We start from the raw sequence: 22674 nt of genomic DNA, 5'->3' as shown, positions 1-22674 counted from the left end.
AGAGGACTGAGGGTGACCCTTTTTTGTGTGCTCGAATTTCTTTACAGTGTAATGGACTGTACACACTTTTTAAACTGGCAATGTGGAGTTTAAACATGTGTGAGTAAAACACACAACAACAGCACAAGGGAAGGGAGGAAGAACTGGAAACACGCTATTGTGAGAGTCTGATCTTAGAAGAAATGGAGTAGCCCTAATAGCCAACAAGAGTCTGAAACGCAGTACGTGGGTGCAATCTCAAAAATGACAAAATGATCTCTGTTTCCAAGGCAAACCATTCAACAACAGAGTAATCCAAGTCTATGCTCCAGAGGCAAAGGAGAAAGGGGAAAATATACCCAACTGAATGCAGAGTTCCAAAGAATAGCAAGGAGAGAGAAGAAAGCCTTTGCAAGTGAACAATGAAAAGAAATAAAGGAAAACAATAAAATGGGAAAGACTAGAGATCTCTTCAAGAAAATTGGAGAGGGCTTCCCTGGGAGCTCAGTGGTAAAGAATCCACCTACTAATGCAGGAATTTCCTGGTGGTTCAGAAGGTAAAGAGTCTGCCTGCAATGCAGGAGACCTGAGTTCCATCCCTGGGTTGGAAAAAGCCCTGGAAAAGGAAATGGCAACCCACTCCAGTATTCTTGCCTGGAAAATCCCATGGATGGAGGAACCTGGCAGGCTACAGACCATAGGGTAGCAAAGAATCAGACACAGTGATTTTACTTTCACCAGCGCAGGAGACATGGGTTCACTCCTTGGTCTGGGAAGATCCACATGCTGCAGAGCGACTAAGCCCGTGGACCACAACTACTGAGCCTGTGCCCTGGAGCCTGGGAGCCACTGTGGCAGTGAAACCGCAACTACTGAGGACCATGCAGCCTAAAGTGTGAGCTCCACAAGAGAAGTCACTCCAGTGAGGATCCTGCACACTGCAACTAGAGAGTAGCCGCTGCCACAACCAGAGAAAAGGCTGTGCGGCAACAAACACGGTACGGCCAAAATCAAAGGAATAAAACTGTTCAGAAACAAAATTGGAGATACCAAGGGAAGATTTGGTGCAAAGATGGGCACAATAAAGGAGAGAAACGGCAAGAACCTAACAGAAGCAGAAGAGATTAAGAAGAGGTGGCAAGAATACACAGAAGAACTGCACAAAAAAGGTCTTAATTACCCGGACAACTCTGATGGTATGGTCATTCACCTAACCCTGGAATGTGAAGTCAAACGGGCCTTAGGAAGCATCACTAGAAATAAAGTTAGTGGAGATGATGGAATTCTAGCTGAGCTATTTCAAATCCTAAAAGATGATGCTGTGCAAGTGCTGCACTCACTATGCCAGAAAATTTGGAAAACTCAACAGTGGTCACAAGATTGAAGTGAAGTCGCTCAGTCGTGTCCGACTCTTTGCGACCCACGGACTGTAGCCTATCAGGCTCCTCCGTTCATGGGACTTTCCAGGCAAGAGTACTGGAGTGGGTCACCATTTCCTTCTCCAGCGGATCTTCCCGACCCAGGGGTAGAACCCAGGTCTCCTGCACTGCGGGCAGCCGCTTTACCCTCTGAGCCACCAGGGAAGCCACAAGATTGGAACAGGTCAATTTTCATTCTAAACCAAAGAAAGGCAATGCCAAAGAATGTTCAAACTACCATACAATTGCACTCATTTCTAGCAACATAATGCTCAAAATATTTAAAGCTAGGTTTCAACAGTATGTGAACTGAGAACTTCCAGATGTACAAACTGGATTTACAAAAGATAGAGGAGGACTTCCTTGGTGGCTCAGTGGTAAAGAATCCACCAGCCAATGCAGGGGCCACAGGTTCAATCCCTGGTCTGAGAAGATTTCACAGGCTACAGAACAACTAAGCCCATTCAGCACTACCACTGAGCCCACGCGCCGCAGCCACTGAAGCTCACGGGCCCCAGAGCCTGTGCTTTACAACAAGAGAAGCCACCACAATGAGAAGCCTGAACACGCAACCAGAGAGTAGTCCCACTCATCGCAACTAGAGAAAGCCAATGTGCACACAGCAACAAAGACCCAGCACAGCCAAAAATAAATAAATAAAATTTTAAAAAAGAAAAGGCACAGGAACCACAGATCAAATTGCCAACATCCACTGGGTCATAGAAAAAGCAAAGGAATTCCCAAAAAAATCTACTTCTGCTTCATTAACTATGCTAAGGCCTTTGACTGTGTGGATCACAACAAACTGGAAAATTGTTACAGACAGGAATACTGGACAACCTTACCTGTCTCCTGAGAAACCTGTATTCAGGGCAAGAAGGAATAGTTATAACCTGATATGGAACAACTCATTGGTTCAAAACTGGGAAACGAATATATCAAGCCTGTATGTTTCAACTGCTTATTCAACTTCTATGCACAGTACATCATGTGAAATGCCAGTCTGGATGAACCACAAGCCAGAATCAAGATTGCCAGGAGAAATATCAAAAACTTCAGATATGCAAATGATCCCTGGAGGAGGGCACAGCAACCCACTCCAGTACTCATGCCTAGAGAATCCCATGGACAGAGGAGCCTGGGGGGCCACTGGGTTGCAAAGAGTCAAAAACAATTGAAGTGACTGAGCACATACATGCAGATGATACCACTCTAATGGCAGAAAGCAAAGAGGAACTAAAGAGCCTCCTGATGAGGGTGAAAGAGGAGAGTGAAAAAGCTGGCTTAAATCTCAGCATTCAAGGAACTAAGATCATGGCATCTTAGTCCCATCACTTCATGGCAAATAGATGGGGAAACAATGGAAACAGTGACAGACTTTATTTTCTCGTGCTCCAAAATTACTTCAGATGGTGACTGCAGCCATGAAATTAAAAGACGCTTGCTCCTTGGAAGAAAAGCTATGACAAACCTAGACAGCGTATTAACAAAGCAGAGACATCACTGTACCAACAGAGGTCTGTATAGCTAAAGCTATGGTTTTTTCAGGAGTCATGCATGGATGTAAGAGTTGGACCATAAAGAAGGCTGAGTGCCGAAGAATTGATGCTTTCGAACTGTGGTGCTAGAGGAGTCTTGAGAGTCCCTTGGACTGCAAGAACAAACCGGTCTATCCTAAAGGAAATTGATCCTGAATATGCATTGGAAGGACTGATGCTGAAACTGAAGCTCCAATACTTTGACCACCTGAGGGGAAAAGTCTAAAAGACCCTCTTGCTGGGAAAGACTGAGGGCAGGAGGAGAAGGGGATGACAGAGGATGAGATCATTGGATGGCATCACTGACTCAAAGGACATGAGTTTGAGCAAACTCTGGGAGATAGTGAAGAAAAAGGGAAGTCTGGCGCACTATATATAGTTCATGGGGTTGCAAAGAGTTGGACATGACTTAATGACTGAGATTCTCATATGTGAGATTATTATTACTTGAGAGTAGACAATGATAATCTAAAAATGTATACTAGAAAATCTAAAGAATACACATTAAAAATCACAGAGGGACTTGCCTGGTGGTCCAGTGATTAAGACTCCATGCTTCCAATGCAGGGGGCATGGGTTCGGTCCTTAGTCAGGAAACTAAGATCCTGCATACTGTGCGGCATGGCAAAAAATAATCATAATAATTAACAGAGATATAGCCAGTTAGCTGATTGAAGATAAAATGGAATTTTGAAACAGATTTGTTTAATAAGAAAGCAAAACTAAGATAAACAGGGCTTCCTTGGTGAACAGTCAAAAATAAATAAATTATGTTTTTTAAAAAAGATCAAGGAACTTTTTTTTTTAAAAAAAGGTAATAAGTAAAGCAAAGGTTTAAAAAAAAGAAAGATAAATAAAACAAAGATGGGACAAATATAAAACAAATAGCAACATGGTAATTTTAAGACCAAGATGTCAATTTCATTAAATAGAAATCTTATAAACTCTTAAGTTACAATGCAGAGATGGTTAGACTGTATAAAAAATGAGACCCAACTACTGGCTGTCTCAAGAAATGAACTCTAATATAAAAACAAAAATAAGCTAAATGTAAAAGGCTGGAACAGAGGAGAAGAAACAAATTAGAAAGAACAGAAATCTTTTTGGAATTTTTTTTTTTTTTTGCTTAATTTCTCTTTATGTTAGCTCATTGTTAACAAATAGAAATGTAGTAGTAATTTTTTTTTTGTCATGCCACATGGCATGGAATCTTAGTTCCTGGACCAGGGATCAAACCTGGGCCCTTGGCAGTGAAAGCATGGAGTCCTAATCACTGGTCAACCAGGGTATTCCCTAAATGCAACAGACTTTTTTATGTTGATTTTGTGCCCCACAATTTTACCATATTGATTATTTATTTTTTCCCAGAAAATTTTAAAATATCACATTTATTATCAGGAAGCTAAAGTTGAAACTCCTTATAACTTCACAGAAATCTTTTCAAAGATTTTTTTTTATTGAGGTACATTGATTTATAAATTCCAGGTGTACAACATAGTGATTCATCATTTTAAAGTTTATACTCCATTTATAGTTATTATAAAATATTGGCTTTATTCCCTGTGTTGTACAATATATCCTTGTAGATTATTTACTTTATACATAGGTATAAAGAGGTAGATTGTACTTCTTAATCCCCTACCCATATCTTGCTCCTTCAGATCTGTCCATTATTTCTAATATTTGTGGTGGGGTCTTTAGGTTTTACTATATGCAAAATCATGTCAACTGCAAATAGTGGTAGTTTTACTTCTTCCTTTCCAATCTGGATGCCTTTTATTTCTTTATCTTGCCTAACTGCTCTTGCTAGGTTTTCCAATACTGCATTGAATAAGAGTGGTGAGGGTGTGCAATTTTGTCTTGCTTCTGGTTTTAGAGGTAACTGTTTCAATTTTTCTCCACTGACTATGATGTTAGCCATGGGCTCATCCTGTTGCTGTTGTTTAGCTGCTAAGTCGTATCCAACTCTTCCATGACCCCATGGACTGTAAGCCCTCCAGGTTCCTCTGTCCATGGAATTTTTCAGGCAAGAAAACTGGAGTGGGTTGCCATTTTCTTCTCCAGGGATCTTCCCAATCCAGGGATCAAACCCATCATCATGTATGGCCCTTATTATGTTGAGGTACATTCCTTCTATGCTCACGTTACTTTTTTTAAATCATAAATGGGTGTCGAATCAAATCCTTTATCTTCATCTGTTGAGAAAATCATAAGGTTTTCATCCTTTGTCTTATTAATGTGGTATATTATATAAATTGATTTGTGGATACCAAACCATCTTTGAATCCCTGGGAAAAGTCCCACTTGATCATGGTGTATGGTCCTTTTAATGTATTGTATTTGGTTTGCTAGTGTTTTGTTGAGGATTTTTCAATCTGTGTTCATCGGACATGGTGCCATGTGTGTGTTGTTATCTGGTTTTGTAATCTGGGTGATGCTGGCCTTAAAAATGAGTTATGAAGCATTCCCGCCTCTTCAGTTTACTAGAATAGTTTCAGATGAATGGGTATTAAACATGCTTTGGTCTCCATGCATACCAACTCCTGATTGCCCCATTAAGTAGCAGCAACCCTATCTACTCTTAATAATCGGGATCTATTATCCCCTCCTTCTTTGCCTGCTGGTTCGCCAGCATGAGGAGATCAAAGTGACCTGGTGGAATTTGCAGATCCTGGTTCGGAGAGGTGTCCTTCCCTGGAAGCAGAGGAAGTCCCCTTTGGAAGTGTTCCCGACCTGGGAACCAAGGGGTCTAACCCAGCAGAGCTTAATGTTACAGAGACAGAAGTTGCTAACTCTGCAACTGAGTCACTGAGAATGACAGTGAGAGATAGGTAGTTCAAACCCCTGGGCTCTTGGACCTGCGTCGTTGCTTCTGGATGCACATGTTTTACCTACCGCAGTATTCAGTGTATGTACCCCAAACCCTCAAGACACTGCCCTAGAGCTGGGACTTTACCTAAGTCTTTAAGAAGGCATTCCTTCTTTCCATTAGCCCGGCTGCCCACAGGTAATGCAGAATGTTACAGCAGTGGTGGCCCCAGGGCAGCTCATGCTTTTGAACTGTGTTGCTGCAATCCATGGGGTCACAAACAGTCAGACACGACTGAGTGACTGAACAACAACAAATGGCAACTCATACACTGTTGTACATTTTTCACTGTAAAATGAGCTTCTATTTCTTTTTAAGGGAAAACTTTTTTCAAGTGGAACTTTCGTGGTTGTTCTTCAGTCACTTAGTCCTGTCTGACTGTGATCCCATGGACTGCAGCAGGCCAGGCTTCCCTGTCCTTCACTATCTCCTGGAGTTTGCTCAAACTCACGTTTATCCAGTCAATGATGCCATCCAACCATCTCATTCTCTGCCACCCCCTTCTCCTCTGGCCCTCAACCTTTCCCAGCATCAGAGTCTTTTCCAGTGAGTCAGCTCTTTGCATCAGGTGGCCAAAGTATTGGAACTTCAGCTTCAGCATCAGTTCTTCCAAAGAATATTCAAAGTTGATTTGTTTAGAACCAACTCGTCTGATCTCCTTGCTATCCAAGGGACTCTCAAGAGTCTTCTCCAACACCATAGTCCAAATGCATCAATTCTTCAGCACTCAAAATGTTAGGGGAAGTACACTGACTGAAACTGCCCACCCTGGCCAGGCACCATAGTAACCATTTGCATGAGTTGTTCTATGGCAGGAGATCCTGATAAGGAATACGGAACTAATAAGCCACCACCAGCCGGAAGAGTTCGGGAAAGATCGAAAGGAGACACTACCTGTCCGTCCACTTCCCAGAATCCCTCTTGCTAGCATCCACCTTGGCTGAGCGATGCGTGCGCCACCAAGAAAGACTCTGAATTAGAATGATTGGCCAAAGACTACCCGGAAACTAATCCCATCACCATAAAACCCAAGACTGCGAGCCACGCGGCAGAGCAGTTCTCCTGGGTTCCCTTACCCTCCTGCTCTCCACCCGGGTGCCCTTTCCCAATAAAATCTCTTGCTTTGTCAACATGTGTCTCCTCGGACAATTCATTTCCGAGTGTTAGACAAGAGCCCAGTTTCGGGCCCTGGAAGGGGTCCCCCTTCCTGCAACAAAAAGGCACTCAGCCTTCTTTATGGTCCAACTCTCACATCCATACATGTCGTTCTTGTTGTTCAGTCCCTTAATCCTGTCCAACTCTTTGTGATCCCATGGACTGCAGCATGCCATGCTTCTCTGTCCTTCACCATCTCCTGAGGCTTGCTCAGACTCATGAAGGGGACGACAGAGGATGAGATGGTTGGATGGCATCACTGACTCGATGGACATGAGTTTGAGCAGGCTCTGAGAGTTAGTGATGGACAGGGAAGCCTGGCATGCTGCAGTCCACGGGGTTGCAAAGAACGGGACACGACTGGGCGACTGAACTCAACCAGAGATAGGACCTTGGCTTTGCTACTGCGCTGGCCTTACCAAAAGCCCTCACTACCTGGTCTAAAATAAGGCTTTTCCTACCTCATTTCTTTGTCACAATACATGCTGCGTGTTTCCTTCATAGTTCCTTTCACAATGTGTAATTGTCTAGTATGTTTATCACCTGTCTCCTCCCACTGCAACTAGTATAGATGCTCCAGAGGGCAGGCATGTATCCATCCTGTATAGTTTGCTTTATCATACAGATTCAATCATATATATTATATACATATACATATCATATACATATCAGCAATCATATAGATTGCTACAGTTCCTGGGGTCGCAAAGAGTCGGACACGACAGAGCGACTGAACTGAACTTCCTTGCCCGACTGCCCCGGGGGCCAAATGTGTTCACCGAAGGGCCGCCGCCGCCCACGCTGCCCTGTGAGCTCCGGGACCCTGGCGAACGGCCACCTTGCCTCACGGGAACGTTGCCGGGTAGTCGCCCGGAAGACTCCGACCCGCTCCTAGGACGCGCCACCGGCCCACGTGATTCGCCCACGTGACCCGACCGTTCACAACGCTTCTCATTGGCCCGCGCCATTTCCTGCTTCCGGGTTGCGGTCCAAACAACGGCCTATCTCTCTGGCGGCCAGGCCAAGAGAGAGACGCCATTGGCCGTCGCCCTGAGCAGGGGCGGGGCATAGCCGTCGGAACGCGCGCCCAGACCAAGGTCTCCTGGAGAGCCGAGCTGCGCCGCCGAGAGCCGAGTAGAACCTGGGGAACCCGAGTGCGACCCGAGCCGCGCAGGCTGGCCGGAAGCGGAGCCGAGCGCGCCCGAAGGGCTTGAGCGGCGACGGGGCGTTGGCCCGGCCGCGCCGGAGCCATGGCGGCCGAGGGGACCGATGTGGTCGGAGGCGGGCCTCTCGGAGGCTGCCTGACCAAGGACAGCTTGATGCAGGCTAAGTGCCCCGACGCGGCCCCAAGCCGGCGGCGCGGCTCGGCGCGCTCACGAGACGCCGAGCGCCGCGCCTACCAGTGGTGCAGAGAGTACTTGGGCGGGGCCTGGCGCCAGGCGCGGCCGGAGGAGCTGAGGGTTGACCCCGTGAGGTGGGAGGTCAGGGGTCAGCCCCTCCTGTGCGCGGGCCGGGTCGGGCTCGGGCCCTGGGGACTCTCGGCGTTCATGGGCCGGGGGCGGGCCGAGGGCGCGGGGCGTGGGGCGCGGGGGCTAGACGCCGGGCCGGTGGAGCGGACGGCGGGATGAGCGCGCCCTGTTGTGGGTCTGCAGCGGAGGCCTCAGCAACCTGCTCTTCCGCTGTTCGCTGCCGGACCACCTGCCCAGCGTTGGCGAGGAGCCCCGGGAGGTGCTACTGCGGCTATATGGGGCCATCCTGCAGGTGAGGGGCGAGTGAGGGCCGCCGTGGCCTTGAGACCCTACGCCCAAGTCTGGCATTGGTGTGGTCCCCACTGCGCAGTGGAGGACACTAAAGTTCAGGGACTGTGTATTTTGTCCGTTATGAAACCAATGCTTGCGCTCTGGAGCACACCCCCCCCCCCCCCCCGCCCCGGACGGTGAGTCCCAGCTGTGATGGGAGGAGCAAGGCGACCCTGTGTGTGTTAGCACCCCTTTGCCTCTGGCCCCTTGTGACTGTGGTCCCTTCACTGTCCATCTTCCTTCAGGGCGTGGACTCTTTGGTCCTTGAGAGTGTGATGTTCGCCATACTTGCAGAGCGGTCGCTGGGGCCCCAGCTCTATGGAGTCTTTCCAGAGGGCCGGCTGGAACAGTACATCCCAGTACGAGCCCGGCCCTGACCTACCCGAAGCACCTCCTTCCCCCCCCCCCACCCCCTTCCTAGTGTCTGCCTTCACATCCCTCACCCCAGGTAGGGAGTTTTCCCCAAGCCCTGACTCCACCCAGCTCCGTTCCCCCACCCTTCCCCCACCTGCCCCAGCCCCTTCACCACCCTGATAGGTTCCTGGGTGCAGAGCCGGCCACTGAAGACACATGAGCTTCGAGATCCAGTGTTGTCTGCAGCCATTGCCGCGAAGATGGCAAAGTTCCACGGCATGGAGATGCCTTTCACTAAGGAGCCCCACTGGCTATTTGGGACCATGGAGCGGTGAGTCAGGAGCCTCCTCAGGGCTCCTGCACATGACTGAACCCCCAAGCTACCAGTCATTCCTTTGGGCTGCGACTGAATGTATCTGATGATCTGTCCTCCCCTCCAGTAGAGTGACGCCAGTGTCCCACTCTCTAGCGTGGCCTCTTACACAACAGGCTTCCAAAGATTGCCAGACAAGCCATTCAGTGAAGGAACGGGCAGGACAGCCTGGCTGAGGGGAGAAGGGAGGGGTAGCACACTGAGTGTGTCCTGTTATTTGGACTTCAGGTACTTAAAGCAGATCCAGGACCTGCCCCCCACCGGCCTTCCCCAAATGAACCTGCTGGAGATGTACAGCTTGAAGGATGAGATGGGCAACCTCAGGTGGGGGCAGACGGGACAGGGTAGGGGCAGGGGTCGGGGAGGAGGCTGGACAGAAAAGCACAGGAAGTGTGGGGTGTGAGCACCTAGTGGGGTCCTCCCCGGGATTTGCTGAGGGCTGGAGTCCAGGCCTAGCCCACGAGAGTGCTTCTGACCTTCCTTTGTCACTCTGGCTCAGGACCCATGCCCCTGTTCCCCTACAGGAAGCTGCTAGACACTACCCCATCACCAGTGGTCTTTTGCCACAATGATATCCAAGAAGGTAAGAGAAGGCATCTGAGTCTCCCAGCCTCAGGTGAGGGGGGCCAGAGGGCCCTGGAGTGACCAGAACCTCACCACTTTCCTCCAGGGAACATCTTACTGCTCTCAGAACCTAAAAGCACTGACAGCCTCATGCTGGTGGACTTCGAGTACAGCAGTTACAACTACCGGTGAGGGTGAGCAGGTGGCCTCCCGTGGGCCTGTTCCCACAGTGCCCTAGAAAGGCAGACCAGGCTTTTATCTCTGCATCCTAGCTGCCCAGGGTATTTGGGGCTGAGTGTCCACCTTATTCCCTCAGGGGCTTTGACATTGGGAACCATTTTTGTGAGTGGGTTTACGATTATACTCACGAGGAGTGGCCTTTCTACAAAGCACAGCCTGCAAACTACCCCACTCAGGGACAGCAGGTATGTGGGCCAGAAGCTGGGGGAGCAGGACCTGGCCTGTACAGGAGGAGGAGGGTTAAGTCTGGAAGGAATGGCGAGGAAGGGCGTTTACTGGGAAATTCTCACCAGGCTCCCCATTTCCTGACTCTTGTCTTTTGATCTCAGCTCCATTTTATTCGCCACTACCTGGCAGAGGTAAAGAAAGATGAGACCGTCTCCCAAGAGGAGCAGAGGAAACTGGAAGCAGATTTGCTGGTGGAAGCTAATCGGTGAGGGGAGACAAGTGACAGGGTAGAGCAGGATGCAGAGGAAAGGGAGACAGTGGCGGGTGGACACCGGGTTGCAGGTGAGGTGTCAGTGTAGATTGGGGGCAGGAAGTGAGGATGAGGTCTGAGGCTGATGGAGAACAGTTTGAGATGGGGAAGAGTCAGGACAGGGTGGGTTAGGGTGACAGGAGAAGTCGGAGCCTTGGGGCTCGGCCATCCTGGTGGCGGGGTTCAGGAGTGCCGGGTGTGCTCTGAACGCTTCTCCTGCCCCTTAGGTATGCCCTGGCATCTCATTTCTTTTGGGGTCTCTGGTCCATTCTTCAGGCATCCATGTCCACTATAGAATTTGGCTACTTGGTAAGTAACCCAGGTACGTGTGATAGATGCGGGGAGGGAGCACGTCAGGGCCTCGGGCCCTCTCGGACATCAGTGCCCAGTCAGGTGGCCACGGGCAGACTGAGGGGCTGGGGGTGCTGGGCCCAAGCGTTCTCACAGTCCGGGGTTCTTTCCCTAGGAGTACGCGCAGTCTCGGTTCCAGTTCTACTTCCAGCAGAAGGGCCAGCTGACCAGCTTCCACCCCTCATCCTGACTCCACTTCCGACTCCTTGCATTTCTCCTGGCGCCTCCAGGGCAGGACCTTGGAGGGAGGGGCACAGGGGAGGCCCTGGGGACTGGGCTGAGCCCCACTGAGAGTGGGGTTAAGGAGGCTCACCTCCCCCAGACCCCAGGTTCGAGCAGGTTCCCACCGCAGGCAAGTGGGCAGAAGCCCTGGCATATGTACCATAAGACAATAAACTAGCTGCATCCCTCACACACTGTCCTGGTCGTACTTGGGTGTTGCGGAAAGTCCCCACCAGGAATTGCACACAGATTGACAAAGGACCACTGCGGGGAGCCTCACTTTCCCCTCCTGAGAAGTACAGCTGTTGGGTGATCTGGGCTCGACGGTGGTCAGGGCCTGTTCTGCCAGTGGGGGCCCTCTCTGCACCCCCCATCCCTGGCTGCAGCTTAGAAGTGATAAATACCTGGTGGACTTGGGTGGGGTACTAGGGAGTAATGAGTGCAAAGAGGGCCCTGGGGCGGGTTGCCCCACCCTGAGCACTGGCCATCAGGGAACAGGAGGCACAGCTGACACCCGGGTGACCTTTTCCCTACATTCAGCTATTTTTAGTTCAAATGCCACCCTCCTCACGTGAGCCCCGTTGGGCACCCCCAGGCTCCCAGACCTCTGAGCCATCTTCAGCTTGCAGAAACCCACTCCCTGTCCCCAACTGCTGATTCTCGTGGTGAAGCGGGGTAGATTCTCGTTGCCGCCCCGAATCTGTTCTCAACCCAAATTTGGGAGTGGGTGTCAGGTTGCCGGCGAGGGCGGGACTTAGGTGGCTTACCCTGAAGGACGTGCGGACACGGGCCAGAGCAACTGGCACCACAATCGAACAGGAGCAAACCCCAGCTGTGAGTGGAGTTGGGGGCTAGCTCCAGCCGCCGACCGGGCCCAGGGCTCTCAGCTGGCGTGGGGGGTGGCGGCGGGGGTAGGGGGAAGGGGTCGGTGGAGGCTGGTGCCAAGGTCCCACGTGGCAGGGCTAGGGGTACGCACACCCCGCCTCACTCCAAACCAGACCTACTCCGCTTCCGAGGCCACTCGCCCACACCCCTGAGGCCACCCTTCGCTGTCCTCGGGGTTTCTCAACTTTTCAAGGCCCTTGACCCCCTTGCAGACCACCGCACCATTGTGCGAAAGTTCTGAGGCGGTTGGCGAGGCTGAAGGGCCTGATCTGGGGCCAGGGGTTGGGGGAAACCATGACACTGCGGGGGGAGGGGGGGGTGGCTGGCCCAGGGAGGGTAGTGGGGGCGGGCCAGGAGCGCGGACAATAGCGGGGGCGGAGCTTCGGCTCGGCGGCTGAGCCTGCCCACGCCCCCTCCTGCCGCCTCCCAGGTGCCAAGCAACCCTCAGGATGGCGGAAGCGCACCAGGCTGTGGCCTTCCAGTTCACTGTGACCCCAGAGGGAGTCGACTTCCGGCTCAGTCGGGAGGTGCTGAAACACATCTACCTGTCCGGGATCAGGTCCTGGAAGAAACGCCTGATCCGCATCAAGGTGGGCACAGGTGGTCCTGGTGTCTACCTCCCAGCAGGTGCAGAATCCAGCCTTCCAGGGAAGCAGAGGCCGGGTGTCAGCTGCTGCCCATTGTCAAGGTCCTCCTTCCCTACCTGGGCTAGCAGCTCTGCTGAGTGACAGGCTCCAGCCCTGCAGAACCCAGAGGGGTGCTCAAGGTGTGGAGGGGAGAGGGGAGCAGGAGATGGTCATGGGACACAGTAATCAGGTGCTGCAGGTGTGGGAACTTGGAGGAGGAGTAAAAGCGGGCAACGACCTCAAAGGCTTCCGCTCACCCTAGTCCTTCCTGCTCTATGAGCACGCCTGTTTCTGTCCACAGAATGGCATCATCAGGGGCGTGTACCCTGGCAGCCCCACCAGCTGGCTGGTCGTGGTTATGGCAACAGTGGGTTCCTCCTACTACAACCTGGACATCTCCATGGGACTGGTCTATTATATCCAGAGATGGCTTCCTGAAGGGTAAGAAGTAAGGCCATGAGAGAGGGCTGGGTGGGCTCTGAGGCCAAGACTCCTGGGCAGGTACAGGTCAGTAGCCACTGGAGGTCACAGGGCAGCCTTCCCTGGAGACAGCCGCCGTCTCAGTCCCTGCTTCTGTGAGTTCGTGTGTGACGCTCTCAGGTGCTCAGATGTGAGTATATCCAGGGAGTTTCTCTCCTTTGGTGCCTACCCCTAGATGGCTTTATATACATCAGGTCTGCAGAATCAGAATTTCCCTGAGGCTGGCCTCAAGCGGACCCCCTGCAGGCCTCTCCCCTTCTCTGACAGACGTCCCTCCTGGACCCCACACACCCGGACACTTTTCAGCATGGCCATCTTCTCCACGGGGGTCTGGATGATGGGCATCTTCTTCTTCCGCCAAACCCTGAAACTGCTTCTTTCCTACCACGGTTGGATGTTTGAGATGCACGGCCAGACCAGCCACTTGACCAGAGTCTGGGCTGTGAGTGGAAGCCGGTGGAGGGATCCAGGCATCTGGTTTGAGACCGCAGGGCCTCACTTTGGGCTCTGAGCTGGGGGGGACAACCAGACAGGCACTGGTGACTGCCGGGGTTTGTCCCGGTTCTGAGGGTCTGGGGCAGCCCCTCCAATGTTTGCTAGTTTCCATTCTTTCCTCCAGCCTCCCCCTCAACATTCTCCACTCTGTATCCTCAGGTCTGTGTCCGCCTTCTGTCCAGCCGACGGCCCATGCTCTACAGCTTCCAGACATCTCTGCCCAAGCTGCCAGTGCCCAGTGTGCCAGCCACAGTTCATCGGGTGAGGGCCTGGCTCAGGGATCCCAGTGTGCAGGGCAGGCTATACTCAAAGAACCCATTCAAACGTGAGACTGCCCCCTACAAAGAGTCAGCCTGAGAGGGAGCAGTCAGGCTGGGCTTGGAGGAAGGCCAGGACGTGGGCGGCTCCTGCTGCCTGGCCCTCACACTGATGGTGACTTGCCTGGGCAGTACCTAGAATCCGTGGAACACTTGCTGGATGATGAGCAATATTATCGAATGGAGACGCTGGCCAAGGAGTTCGAGGAGAAGACTGCCCCCAGGCTGCAGAAGTACCTGGTTCTCAAGTCCTGGTGGGCAACCAACTATGTGAGTTCTGCCTCCTGGGCTTACCCTCACCCTGCTTGTGTCTGGCTGTCCACACCCCACCCTCTGCCCTGACTCTAGCCTCCCGTCCACGCCAGGTGAGCGACTGGTGGGAAGAGTACGTCTACCTTCGGGGCAGGAACCCCCTCATGGTCAACAGCAACTACTACGTCACAGTAAGAGTTGGAGCCACACGGGCTGGTCTGTGCTCAGCTCTGGCCTCACTCTGATCTCTGGGCAGAACCTGGAGGACGGCTCAGGGCCCTGGTGGTAGTTTCCGTGAGCAAGTGGAGGTTCTGGAGTGAGGCCTGATCAGAGAGAAGATGGGGTGCGTGTCCTAGAACAGTCGTCAGGAGCTGCTTCCGGTGATGGAAATACCAGGGATCCGGAGAACGAGTCGGCCCCGCGGCCTGATGCTGTCGCCCCCAGGGCTCCTCAGGCTCACTGCCCTGCCCAGCTCGGGCTCTGTCACTCCCTTCCTTGTTCTCTCACTGGCTTTCCAGCCTTGACTTCCCAGCTGTCCTGACACCTTACCAGGGAACTTCCCTAAGTGCGTCTTAAGTAGATCCAGAGTTGCCTCTGTCAGGGCTCAGGTCCCTACCCCACGGGACCAGCCCTTTTCCTGCTCCCAGGCCAAGTGTGCACAGCTAGGGGATGCCGCCCAGCCACAGGCCTGCTTGCCCCTCTCCTCTCCTACTTCCAAAGCACAGTGCAAGTAGGGTGCTGCCATTCCCCTCCTCCACAGAGCTATCTTTCTAGAAACCTATGTGCAACTTGTCTAGGCCAGAGGTTTTAGGCTGTTCTGTGGTGGCGGAACCTCTTCCTCAAAGGAAAATAAACAAAATGTCAACAGATACAAGGGGTTTGGAAAAGCAGCTCAGGTAGAAGCCAGGGCAGGGGGTGATATGACCAGTCATGTGTTTCACCTCTGGTACTTGGCCTCAGAGAGTACGTAGGATGCACTGGGGGAGGGGATGAGACATCCCAGACAGAGGGGCCGCTCTGCACATCCGTCACAGCCTCCCTACAGGCTCTGCTGTCTCCCTATAGGACCTAGTGCTTGTCAAGAACACAGACGTGCAGGCTGCCCGCCTGGGAAATGTTGTCCACGCCATGATCATGTACCGCCGTAAACTGGACCGTGAAGAGATCAAGCCTGTGAGTTGCGCTGGGGGTGAGGGTGTGACCAGGAGAGTGGCCTGCATCTGAGCCATGCTTGGCCTCCCCCCCCAGGTGATGGCGCTGGGCCTCGTGCCCATGTGCTCCTGGCAGATGGAGCGGATGTTCAACACCACTCGCATCCCGGGGAAGGACACAGGTATGGGACTGCAGCCAGGCACCCATGCTGGGGCGCGGGCGGGGGCCCCTCCCTGCCAGCCATGGGCCCACCATGCCCGTGCCCTGCTGCCTGCTGCTCCCTAAGCCTCTGAGCACCTTAGGGTTGTGAAACAGTGAAAGATAGTCAGTTTGTAGCCAATAGTAGACACCTACTGTTCATAGGCACGATGCTACTACTGGGACCCTGAGAGACCAGGACGGAGCCCCTCTCTGCAGGGGCTCCCGGTGCAGGGGAAGTCTCCTGCACAAAGAGCAACAGGAAGCCTAATGGAGCTCCTGCCTTGAGGAGCCTGTAGAGGAGGAGGGACGGGCTTGCCCAGGGGCACCAGAGCAGCACCTGCATTTCTGGCTCTGGGGCAGTCTGTGATTTCCTAGAGCTTCAGATTTCCTCTTCTGTGAAATGCCTCATGGTACTGTGGTTGGCATTAAGTGAGAGACATGGAAGCTCTGGCTCGATGCCCAAAGGTTGGGGGAAGGCAGGCCAGGAGGAGGTCCTTGTGGCACCTGGTGTGAGGCTGGGGCCCTGCTTCTGTCTGAGCACCCTGGCCTCTGTCACAGACGTGCTCCAGCACCTCCCGGACAGCAGGCACGTGGCCGTCTACCACAAGGGCCGCTTTTTCAAGGTGTGGCTCTACGAGGGCTCCCGCCTGCTCAAGCCTCGGGACCTGGAGATGCAGTTCCAGAGGATCCTGGACGACCCCTCCCCACCCCAGCCCGGGGAGGAGAGGCTGGCAGCCCTCACTGCAGGGGGAAGGTATAGGGGCCCAAGTTGGGGCGCCAAGAGGAGACGAGTTCGGTCCCGCGTGCCACCCTGGCACTCGGACTGGAGGCCTGACCGGGGAAGGGACATGGGCCCGGTGTCCTCTGTGTTAACTAGGATCTGCGGTCATCAGGAACACTGATGGTAGCAACAGGGAGTTGCTGCTGTGACCTCTCACTGCTGGTGGCTGGATGGGGCTGTGCAGAGGGTGGGGACACAGGTCCTGGGAAGGGCTCTCATCCTGTAGGGGGCCCCACTCACTCTGCCCTTGTGCCCTCAGAGTGGAGTGGGCTCAGGCACGCCAGGCCTTCTTCGGCTCTGGCAAGAACAAGGCTGCCCTGGACGCCATTGAGCGTGCTGCTTTCTTCGTGGCTCTAGATGAGGAGTCTCACCACTATGACCCAGAGGACGAGGCCAGCCTCAGCCTTTATGGCAAGGCCCTGCTGCACGGCAACTGCTACAACAGGTACCATGCCCTGGCTCCCCCGCGTGCATACCCCTGGGCTCCCCCCGCCTCCCCCCACTGCCCTTCTCCTCCCGCTGCAGGTGGTTCGACAAGTCCTTCACGCTCATCTCTTTCAAGAACGGCCAGATTGGACTCAACACAGAGCACGCGTGGGCAGATGCCCCTATCATAGGGCACCTCTGGGAGGTAACAGGCCCTGAGAGGGGCCCTGCAGGGCAGGCTCGGGGCGGGGCGGCAGGGCAAGGATGGCCTCTCAGCCTGACCTTCCCCTGCAGTTTGTCCTGGGCACCGACTCCTTCCATCTGGGCTACACAGAGACGGGGCACTGTCTGGGCAAGCCCAACCCTGTGCTGCCCCCCCCTCAGCGACTCGAGTGGGACATTCCAGAGCAGGTGTGCGGGCCGAGAAGGGGCAGGGGTGGGTGTGTGAGAGTGACAAGGGCCTGAGATGCCCTGCAGGCCTCCCCTTTGTCCCAGCCCCACTCTCAGGGGAAAGGTCCGAGTGTCTCTCATGGTCCAGACAGACTCCAGGGAGAACAGAGATCCCAGGACTGTCTGGGGGTTGGAGAAAGACGTGAGGTGTGAGCTCATGTCTGGGAAGCACCTGTCAGTGACCCCCTCCCCAACAGAGCCCAGCTGGGCCTCTGCGCTGATGCCCCCGGCCTGTCTGTGGGTCTCCTCCTGAGGACGTCGGGCACACTGAGGCCTGCCCAGCCTTGCCTTCCTCCGTTACTAACCCTCGGGCCTTCTGGACATGACCCTGGAGTCCTGCTGGAGAGCTCTGCCCCCAGCTGACCCCCTCCGTGTCTTGGCAGTGCCAGGCGGTCATCGAGAGTTCCTACCAGGTGGCCAAGGCGCTGGCGGATGACGTGGAGCTGTACTGCTTCCAGTTCCTGCCCTTTGGCAAAGGCCTCATCAAGAAGTGCCGGACCAGCCCTGACGCCTTCGTGCAGATCGCCCTGCAGCTGGCGCACTTCCGGGTAGGAGCCCCGGGCTGCCAAGCAGGCGGGGTGGCACCCGGGTCCACCCCGAGGCTCAGCCTTCTGTGTTCCCCAGGACAGGGGCAGGTTCTGCCTGACCTATGAAGCCTCAATGACGAGAATGTTCCGGGAGGGCCGGACGGAGACTGTGCGTTCCTGCACCCGGGAGTCCACAGCCTTTGTTCGGGCCATGATGCAGGGGCACCACCCAGTAAGCCCCCTGTGGCCTCGTGCTGAGCTGACCGCGGCCTCCTGCTGGTTCAGGGTCAGACCTACTCTTCATGATGCTACTTCTGCCCCCAGAACGAAGACCTCCAACGTCTATTCCGGAAGGCTGCTGAGAAGCACCAGAATCTGTACCGCCTGGCCATGACAGGGGCTGGGATTGACAGGCACCTCTTCTGCCTTTATGTGGTCTCCAAGTACTTGGGAGTTGAATCCCCTTTCCTGGCTGAGGTCAGTGTGGACGGGTGTGTCTGTGTCCTTAGGCCCGCTCTCAGTGGCTCTTCCTGCTCCATGCCCCACCCAGGCCTGTGGGCTGGCCCCGAGCAGCACCCTTCCCCTTGTAGAGTGGGTGTTGGCGTGAGGGGGGATGGACGGACAAACATGTCAGGGGTGGCAGCAGCCATGAGGGAAGTGCAGAGGCTCAAGGGGACTGGGGTGTCTGGGTGGAGGGAGCCTTCAGTGCCCAACCAGCCACTGAGGCCACGGGGTGGGATATGGAACAACAGCTCAGGGTGCGGGTAGAGGCGGGGGTGGAACAGGCAGGTCCCGTGATGGAGGGTTTTGTACAGATGCTGTGAGAACAGACTAGGGGACCAGGGCCATAGTCAGGAAGGTCCTGCATCCGTCCCTTCCGCGTCCTCAGCCGGGACAGTGCCAGGCTTGAACAGGCGCTGAGCCACCACCTGTCTGCAGGTGTGCAGAGCATCTGACTGCAGGGCCTCCCTGTCACAGGTGCTCTCAGAACCCTGGCGCCTCTCCACTAGCCAGATCGCTCAATTCCAGATCCGCATGTTCGACCCAAACAAGTACCCCAGACACCTGGCTGCTGGCGGTGGCTTTGGCCCTGTAAGTGCTCTAGAAGGTGGGCAGGTGGGTGGGACCAGGAGACGGGGGTGTCATTGGAGAGTGCAGGGACTCAAGGAGGTCAGACCAGAGGCAAGAGCACAGGCCTGGACCTGCCTGGCATGGGAACAGAATGGGTACCTGTCGACCTGTTGGGAGGAGAGTGGATGGGACCTCACTCCTGTCAACACCCCCTGCTGCAGTGACCCTGCCTGGAGCCGATGTGCCCTCTAAAGGGGGCTTACAGAGAGTCCAGCTCTCCCCCTGAGACTCACACAGGCTAGTTGGTCAGGGAGCTGGAGATGCCCTGGAGAGAGGTGGTGCTCTTGAGCCTCCTGAGGGAACACAAGGTCGTGGATGGGGATCTGGTGGGGTCTGCAACCCTGGGGCGCAGAACTCCTCTGTTTTCCCATGGTTTCCTGGGGGTGGGCGCCTTCCTGTGAATCTTGTGGGCAGAGCAAGGATAACATCAACTTGGCTTTCAGATCTTCAAGGTCAGCTCACCTCTCCTTCTTTACCCTCCGTGCTGCCTCAGGTGGCAGATGATGGCTACGGCGTTTCCTACATGATTGCGGGTGAGGACACCATCTTCTTCCACGTCTCCAGCAAGTTCTCCAGCTCAGAGACGGTGAGTCTGCCCTGCTGCTACTCCGCCTGAGGAGAGTCAGCCCAGGGTGCGTCGGGAAGGACCGTTGCTCATGGGGCCAGGGGACGGGGGGAGGCTCGCCTGGAGGTTGATCTGAACTCTTGATTTCCACAGAATGCCCAGCGCTTTGGGAACCAGATCCGCCAAGCTCTGCTAGACATCGCCAATCTTTTCCAAGTTCCCAAGGCTGATGGCTAAGGGCTGGAGAGATACCAGCTGCCCTTCTGTCCCCACAGAGTGGAGGAGGGGGCCTGTGGTCGGCCTGCAGGCACAGGGGTGGCAGCGCATAGGTGCCCAGGCTCCAAGAAGATCTCTGGAAACAAGTGCACCCCCAGTTGACATTGCTTCCTGAGGGCTCAGGTGGCAGAGGTAGGGCTGGAGGGAATCTTGATTTTTTTTTTTTCTTGCTAGATGCTAATAAAAATAAGACTGTATGGTTCTGTTTTAGCCCTTAAGTACCTGTGGGTTTTGGGGGGGATGGGAGACTAGGAGGCCCTTCCCTTGCTCCAGCTCAGGCCAGGGAGGTGGCCAGGGAAGGGCTAGGGCTGGAGACTGTGAGAGGCTTTTGATCTGCTTTAAATATGGGTCTCTGCTGTCCACACCCACATATGCACCTGGAATAGATTCTCGCTTCAGAACCTCCACCCGTTCTCTGGTGCCACTGTCTGCTGGAGCTAGGGCCCACCTGCCCCCTCTGCAGCGACATGCCCTCTGCACCTCCCTGGGTGGGAGCACAGCTCTGTGGAGGCCTCAGCGTGGGAGGAGCTGCAGTCCCAGGCCGGAGTCTGGGTGCCAGATGGTCATGTCTGTGAGAGGACACACAGGATAACCCAGAGCAACAGGCATTCCTTCCTTCAGGTCACCTTTTTATTAAAATAACATTACGAGTAAACAAAAACGTAATGTGAAAGTATAAGCAGGTAGTCAGTTACCATTGCCACAAGCCTGGACGAATCCAAATCTCATTGCTCTGCTAGGTGCTGAGAGCCAAATGTGAATTAGGTGCAGTCCTCGGCCTTCTCTTATCAGCCACTGTTTACTGAGCGCCCACCACCTACTTGGCTCTGTGCTGGAGAGTCCGTGGTGAACAAGGCACCGCCTGCCCACGAGGGTGCCACCACTCAGTGAGGCAGGGGTGGGTCGGGGGGCGGAGCAGCTGGCAGAGACACCAGGAGGCTTTTGAGCAATCCGCTTAGCAAGTGCTCAGTGTGCTGAGCACTGGGATACAGCAGTGAGCAAAACTGGCAAAACAGTCCCTCCCTGTGGGGCTTCAGAGTCTAGTGAGGGAGAAAGGCAATAACCAAGAAGAATGAGCAAATTACATAGTAAGTCAGATGGTAATCAGTGCTAAGGAGAAAAAAAAGTGAGGGGAAGGAACAAGGAAGGGGTGGGTGGCAATTTCAGACAGAGTGGCAGAGGCAAGCCTTCCCAAGTGGGGCCATTTGACTCAAACCAGCAGGAGAGGAGGGTGCAATCCATGTATATACCTGAGGGCAGGGTATTCCAGGCCAAGAGGGCGGCAAGAGTCAATGCTTCATGGTTGGAGGAGCCCGCTGGGGTAGAGGAACTGTCCCCAAGGTCTGTGGCTGGCATGAGGTCAGGGGAGGGGCAAAAGGGGACAAGTGGAGAGGGGCAGCAGGGGCCTCGTAGGCCAGGCTCTGGCTTCTCTTCTTGATGTGGGAAGCTGCTGGGGTTTGAGCAGAGGGTGGTATAATCTGTTGTAAATTTTAATGGGATCATTCTGGCTAACCAGAATAATATTAGAACAAAGTAGGGCACAATACTTTGGCCACCCGACAAGAACTGACTCATGGGAAAAGGCCCTGATGCTGGGAAAGACTGAAGGCAGGAGGAGAAGGGGATGACAGAGGATGAGATGGTTGGATGGCATCAGCACTCAATGGACATGAGTTTGAGCAAGCTTCGTGAGTTGGTGATGGACAGGGAAGTCTGGCGTACTGCATGCAGTCCATGGGGTCACAAAGAGTTGGAAACAGCTGAGCGACTGACCTGAACTGAGGGCACAATAAGGATAGAAGCAAGAAGATTTGGCAGAGAGTACTGCTCCTGGTGATGGTGGAGTTGGAAGAAACTATGGGACTTAAACTAAGGGATGGAGAATCAAGAAACTAGGGGGCTGTCAAGAGTAGTTCACATTTTATTTGGGTGACTGGGTGATTAAAATTTTTAAATGTTTGAATTTGACATGCTTGTAAGAAACATTTGTAAAAATGCCTCAAAATCTTGAAAATATAAATTGAAAGAAAGGAGATTTAGGCTCCTGATAATAGCTTTGAAGCTTGTTAGAACCCTGAGAGCATGAGATGATTCCCAGGACAGAGGGTCCTAAGCTCTTTTTTTTTTTCCACTTTTTATTTTGTATTGGGGTATAACCAGTTACCAAACAATGTTGTGATAGTTTCAGGTGAACAGCAAAGCGACTCAGCCATGCATATACACATAACCTCTTTGAGTCTTGTGAGAAGCTTATAAAAATACAGCTATGCTCACAAAATGGTACACTCTATCAGAGCTTTCTTGGGCTTCCAAAAGTACCTTCACAGACCTTTGCCTCTCTGGTGCCTGCATGATCTACCCTGGGAAACTCTCTAGGATTTGGTTGGCCTCTGGGACACATCAGCTTGCCCAGCCATGGGAGAACAATGAGCCGACAAGCTGGCTTTTAATTAAGGTTAAATTCAGTCAAAGTTCTTTTATCTGATTTGTTCCTGCTTGAAATAAGAGAAGAAACCACAGTGCTAAACCAGGGTATAAACTTCCAATGACTACCCACCAAATGCAAATCTGTATTAGTAACCCACAGATGTGCGAATCTGCACTAGTTAAGGCTAGCAGCCATAACAGACAAAGCCTGAAATCCCAATGGCTTAACCCAATAGAAGTTTAATTTGTATTCAGTTGGCTGATAAGAAGACTCTGCTCCATACTATGATTCAAAAATGGGCTGTTAGAGGGTCTGCTTTCCTCAGGTAGCTCCCTATTGGCC

The 22674-nt window shown here is 53.4% G+C and overlaps 2 protein-coding genes across 4 annotated transcripts; both read left to right on the top strand.

Annotated features, from left to right (window-relative positions):
* The first annotated feature begins 8020 nt into the window (after positions 1-8020).
* On the top strand, positions 8021-11530 carry CHKB (choline kinase beta). Of its 3 annotated transcripts, none has more exons than XM_065924593.1 (11): positions 8021-8433; positions 8612-8720; positions 9004-9117; positions 9310-9443; positions 9714-9809; positions 10010-10068; positions 10156-10237; positions 10366-10474; positions 10619-10722; positions 10995-11089; positions 11234-11530. In XM_065924593.1, the coding sequence occupies exons 1-11, from the start codon at positions 8210-8212 to the stop codon at positions 11407-11409; spliced, it is 1302 nt and encodes a 433-aa protein (XP_065780665.1). In that variant the 5' UTR covers positions 8021-8209; the 3' UTR covers positions 11410-11530. The 3 variants fall into 3 exon arrangements, with proteins under 3 accessions (XP_065780665.1, XP_065780673.1, XP_065780682.1); XM_065924601.1 differs by having other exon boundaries at positions 8025-8433; positions 10995-11076; XM_065924610.1 differs by having other exon boundaries at positions 8291-8440; positions 9004-9206; positions 9296-9443.
* A 425-nt stretch (positions 11531-11955) lies between these two features.
* Positions 11956-20411, top strand: CPT1B (carnitine palmitoyltransferase 1B). Its single transcript, XM_065924578.1, has 19 exons — positions 11956-12174; positions 12656-12815; positions 13153-13292; positions 13599-13773; positions 13986-14087; positions 14276-14413; positions 14509-14586; positions 15461-15568; positions 15644-15728; positions 16307-16502; positions 16789-16974; positions 17055-17160; positions 17250-17366; positions 17789-17953; positions 18030-18164; positions 18257-18409; positions 18911-19024; positions 19557-19649; positions 19782-20411. Exons 2-19 carry the CDS (start codon positions 12675-12677, stop codon positions 19863-19865), a joined length of 2316 nt encoding a protein of 771 aa, XP_065780650.1. The 5' UTR covers positions 11956-12174; positions 12656-12674; the 3' UTR covers positions 19866-20411.
* Positions 20412-22674: the final 2263 nt, after the last annotated feature.

Source organism: Muntiacus reevesi, chromosome 1, assembly GCF_963930625.1.
Source record: "Muntiacus reevesi chromosome 1, mMunRee1.1, whole genome shotgun sequence".
Taxonomy (NCBI): Eukaryota; Metazoa; Chordata; class Mammalia; order Artiodactyla; family Cervidae; genus Muntiacus; species Muntiacus reevesi.
This window is presented reverse-complemented; position numbering and strand designations above follow the sequence as displayed.